The 5,594-nt window shown below is 38.0% G+C and overlaps 1 protein-coding gene across 1 annotated transcript; it reads left to right on the top strand.

Annotated features, from left to right (window-relative positions):
* Window positions 1–391: 391 nt before the first annotated feature.
* Window positions 392–4,023, top strand: CLEC3A (C-type lectin domain family 3 member A; the record flags this gene model as incomplete). The annotated part of the gene is made up of 3 exons (XM_083370595.1): window positions 392–542; window positions 1,720–1,803; window positions 3,632–4,023. The coding sequence occupies exons 1-3, from the start codon at window positions 428–430 to the stop codon at window positions 4,021–4,023; spliced, it is 591 nt and encodes a 196-aa protein (XP_083226721.1). The 5' UTR covers window positions 392–427.
* Window positions 4,024–5,594: the final 1,571 nt, after the last annotated feature.

Here is a 5,594-nt window from a genome sequence, read left to right as displayed (position 1 = left end):
ATGCATTGCCAGCTTGCTAAGCCTTTTGAATTCAAGTCGAGGTTCCTATGAAATTTAGCCAATGGCTGCATTTGGCCCAAGGACACCAATTGGCAGCCTCCTGTTATAAAAGTAGCTCTCCAAGGGCCTATTCATCACTACTCATTTCTTCCAAAGCTGCAAATTAGTCTTGGGTTAAGAACCAGATGCACTGAATGTCCAGACTTGACCGGAAATGGGAATCAGGAGTGAGGTGTTCGTAGTTCTGAGAACAGCAGGGCACTTCATCAGGAAGCCCGATGAGACATTTTACTTATTTCATAAACAAGAAGCAGAGCCAATTCCTCACTGCCCTTTTTTTTATATAAAGGTAGCCACAGGCAGTTCTCCTGGGATGTGAACTCTCTGAATTGCTAACTGGCTGTTCTTGCTCACCGTCTGAAGAGACATGAAGCTTGGAGGGTGCCTGATTTTCCTTTTCATAGTCATAGTTTTGCTGGATCTAGAGACTGGCCAAGCTTCTTCCTTCAAGACAAAGAAGCACGCCAAGCGGAGAGCAAAAGGTAAGTGATTGGAGCCAAAAGGCAAATAAAAAATAAAAAAAATTCAGAGGATGCTGTTGTTTTGAATTATATACACCTAAGACAGGGAATCTGAGAACTGGACAATGTAAATGGATTTTCTACGTCCCTATTATAGCTAAAAGATATTACAGATATTGGAAAGATAAATATATGGCCTCATTTACTCAATGGGTTGAAGAGCTGATTGTGCTTTTTTCCTAGGAGTGGATGGCCTATAAATGTAGATTTTATATGGATAAATATTTATTTTATTTATTTATTTTATTTTATTAAATTTATATACCGCCCTATTCCCGGAGGACTCAGGGCGGTGTACAGGGAGGATTAAAACAAACATACAAAAATTAAAATCAGATTAAGACAATTAATTAAATGAAGTCCCCGAAATTTAAAACTAAAACCCAATAAAAATTAAAACCCCTCAGCCTGGGCCAGACAGCTCAAAGAGCCAGGTTTTTAGGTCCCTGCGGAATGAGCGAAGGTCGGGGGCAGTCCTAAGTTCCATGGAGAGTTGGTTCCGTAGGGCCGGCGCGCCCACAGAGAACGCTCTTCCCCTGGGAATAACCCGCCGGCATTCCTTAACCAGCAGTATCCTGAGAAGGCCCTCCCTGTGGGAGCCCACGGGACAAAGGGAGCTTGATGCCGGCAGCAGGTGTTCCCTCAGATATTAGGAAATATGGGACTCATTTGTACAAAGTGCAGTAGATTAAAAAAGTATGATAGTCATATAAATTATAATTACCAAGCCTTTATATATCTCCTCATTTATATCTGTATCTGTATCTCTATCTAGCTTTCTAGCTATTTATCTATACACGCACATATATTCCATACACACATACAAAAACACACTTGAATAATGTTTGTAGTAGGTAGTAGGTAATTATCTGTAGAATTGTTTTATTATTGTACAATGGTCTAACCCTAAAAAGATATTTAAGAGCATGCACGAACGCATCATGCTGCATCAGTTTGCAACCTTAAAAAACTTTTTTTAGGATGATATTGCTATGGTTTCTACTCTTGCATACAATGTAGAGTATCAAAAAGTATAATCCTAAGTGTGCCTACAAAAATAATATGACTGGATTCAAACAATATTAATATTTCATTTGTTAAGAAATGTACTAAACCCTAAATTTCTACTTTATTTAAGAGAAAAATGGGGACCTTAGGAGTCAAATTGACAAGCTTTGGAAAGAGGTAAATTCGCTGAAAGAAATGCAAGCCTTACAAACGGGTAAGTTTTGGTGTGGTTTTCTTTTACCTCCAGAAATGTCTGCTAGAAGCATTCTTCTCCCTGATCTAATTTTTTTTTCAGTTGCTACCTGCCCTTAATTAGAGTTTTAATATGGGGGAGGGGAGGAGACTATGGCAAATATGATTTCATTTCTTGTTGCACTAAAAGCTATTCATACTGTGGGATGCTGAAAGGTGATTTAAAACACCCTTTAAGAATCCCTGGTCTGGGAATTATTTGCTGAGCACTGAGCTGACTTTACTTTGGCAGCTTGCAAGACTAAAATCAATGGAAGCTACAGAACTTGCCTTCCCTGAACAGCCAAGGAGACTCCTATTTGCTGCTAGTTCTGCCCACTCTAATGTCAATATAAGACACTTCTTTACTTTTGCGGTATACTGTGAACTCAGTGAGGTGCACCAGAAGGGGCTGGGTTTCCCCCCCCCAAGCTGAAACAGTACAAATAACATTCCCAAGTTGCTTTTATCTCCTCCACCCATTCTATACTGCCTTCAAGAACAAATCTTCTAATAGAAGTATAACATAGTTCTGTAGATTTACAGAATATATATTTTTTTTTAAAAAAAAAGATTTACAGAAGGTTAAAGGATTGGGAGTCAATAGATAAAACCTATGTTTTGCAGGCAGAGCAGACTTAAGCAAGATGTTGCCAGTGCCCCCAGAGCATCCATCTTTAATGCTCAAATGTACCTCTGATTTCTCCAGTATCATCTCTGGGTCCCTAATGCCTATCTGCACTCTTTTTAAAAAGCAAGATATAGCCAAGATTTATTTGGAAATATGTTCACTTGCTTGGGAAAAAAGAGAAGATAAATTGGGGAAATATATATAGCATCCTACTGTGGTCATTAATGATGCCTTCATGCGTTTCCTTTCCTTCCTCACGAGTTCACCCATCTTCCATCCTGGCAAACAGAGGATAAGTATTACTCTGTTCACATAATACACTTAAAGTGAATATTGAACTAATTTATTTTCTGAGTTCATACTGTCCGTTGAAGCATAAAGTAAACCAACAGCTTGGGTTTACCTAGTACCCCAAGCCAAAAATCCTAATTGAAATTGACATTCCAAAGTAAACACGTTGTGAATGAAGCTATTCCGTCTTTTAACTATGGTTAAATTCCATCTGTTAATGGAGCCAGTGAAATAATCAGGAAAAATTTCCTTAAAATAAGTTTTTTCCAAACAATGGGGACAGTCCATCCACGGAGTTATGGGTTGTCCATCTCTGAATGTTTTTTTAAAAAGAGACTAGGCAGTACTTTTCATGAATGGTTTAACTGGTTTTTTTGAATGGTTCAATTGGCTGTTCCCATGCTTTAATTGGCTTTTCTGTTTTCTCTACAATGATTCTGAGATAACGACCTTGTATCATGGTGATGGAAGAGTAATTAAAATGTTCAAGGGGTTAGAGGTTAGATTGCAACTAGGGGGTCTTTTTTAACTTGAGGGAGGGAAGTGACTTAAATAAAACTTGTGTAAAAAGTATAGTTAGGATAAGGGAAAATATTTTTTTATGGTGCAGTTGTAACCCCAGATGCCTGATGAAGCAAAAATGAAGGAGATTTGGAAGAGCTCAAAGGAAGCACTTTTTGATTACCGTGGGCTAAAGAAAAAAAAAAGGACAGGGATGTTGCTATCCTGGGCAGCTTTAAAATAGGCAAAAATATGCCTTTTATAAAAAAAAAAGGCTACATATTTGTAAAATTGGCCATGACTCACTTAACAATCACCTTGCTTAGCAACCACAGTTGTAAGTTGAGGGCCTCCCCCACTCCCTCTGTGTTTTTCATTCCATTCACAGTCTGCCTTCGTGGAACAAAGATCCATAAGAAATGCTACTTGGTATCGGAAGGTGCAAAACGTTTCCATGAAGCAAACGAGGATTGCATATCCAAAGGTGGGACCCTGGCTATTCCCAGAGATGGAGATGAAACCACAGCCCTGAGAGAGTACAGCAAGAGGAGCTTGCCAGGGGTAGCAGATTTTTGGCTTGGGATTACTGACATGGTAAATGAGGGCAAATTTGTGGATGTCAACGGAATGGTCCTGAACTACTTCAACTGGGCCCGTTTGCAACCGAACGGGGGGAAGCGTGAGAACTGTGTCTTGTTTTCTCAGCCAGGCCAAGGAAAATGGGGGGATGAGGTCTGTCGTACTGTTAAACGTTATGTCTGTGAATTCCTGATCCCTTAAGTCCTCTTTCCAACAATGGCTGTAGGAAGATGTGCTGAAATGACATTTTGCAAGACTTGCCAACCTTGAGGAAAATGTTTATTACAATTCTGGGAGGGGAATAAAGTCCTTAGCTGCTCATTCAGCCACTAGTTGGGGGGGGGGGAGAAAGTGTAATGATCACAGATAGGCAGATGACTTGCAGTTTCTGCAGTTTTATTGAGATTAGCATGCTGTTTGAACATGGATTTGATGGGCCTTGAGTTGTAGCAGAGTTGTTCCTAAGATCCCTTCTCTAGTGAGAATGAGACACATTCAGCTTTGTTTAGCTGAACCAATAAGATACATTCCAGATAATGGTCTTCTCATTACATTATTTTGCTTCTGATTCATTCTAACTTTTGCTAGTTACTTGATCTCTCTTCTCCACTCCAGCTCAAATTTTACAATCTGGTTCTTTGTCTGAATCTTGATTGACCGCACTATTTCTTGGGAAATGAATTCATATCTGGGTTAAATACTTTGGTTTGATCCACTCACCATCCCATTGATCTAATGGAGATTGAAATATTTCATTGTCTTTTAGAGGACAGAATAACTCTTGTAGAGTACAGTACCTTACTTTTAAAGTCCAGGTTTAGGGTCTTTATCTTCTTGTTATATTTGAACCAGGGAAAGGTTTCTAATTACTGAAATGTATCTTCATCTATAGAAATGAATGTTTAAAATTATTGTAGGAGAAGGAAAAAAATAAATCTTGTAATACTGAATAGTTGTCAATCAATAGATAAGGATAGATATGGACAACCTCGCCTATAAAATGTAATCTAACATGCTTTACTGCTAGCACAGATAGATCTTTCTCTATAAACTTCATAACATTTAATAAAGTTATTTTTAACAGCTCTAAATATTGGTTGTAAGTTTACTTTATTTTTAACAGCTCTAAATATTGGTTGTAAGTTTGCTTATTTGTTTGTTTATTTAAAAGATATATATTGTTGTCCATCTTAAATATTCTGGATTTCTCACAATCACAGCAAAACCCGTAGCCATAAAATAGAAAAATGATCAAACAAAAAACAAAACCCCTTTGCTCTCTCTCTCTCTTTCTTTTCACTCTCTCTCTCTCTCTCTCACACACACATTTATTAAATCAATAAATTGAAATTATATAATATAAATTTCAATTTCAATCTTGCTTTATTCCCTAAAATCCCTTCACCTTAACCATATCTGTAGGACATCTTGCAGCAAGCTCCAGTTAATCTAATTCTATTTTATTCCATTCCACTTTATTCTGTCCTAAAATCTTGGTAAAAAGCCATGCTGTAACCATGAGTTGGTGTGGCATGGTGTTCCATTGCACTCAGAATTTCATAAGATTTCTTAACGGTGATGGCTGGGCTTAATCAAGTGCAGAGATAAGGCCGTACCACAACATGCTGTGCCATGAACTACAAAATCTCATTTTCACCTAATCTAGAATGTTGTGTGAAACCAACTGCAATGTTGTACTTGATGAGTTAAAGCAGACTGATTATGTCTTATAAGTTTGTGTTTGCACATTACGCTTAAGCGGGTTAGTTAAA

This window comes from Vipera ursinii, assembly GCF_947247035.1.
Source record: "Vipera ursinii genome assembly, chromosome: 10".
Taxonomy (NCBI): Eukaryota; Metazoa; Chordata; class Lepidosauria; order Squamata; family Viperidae; genus Vipera; species Vipera ursinii.
Note: the sequence above shows the minus strand (reverse complement) of the source record. Positions and strands in the feature narration are given on the sequence as shown.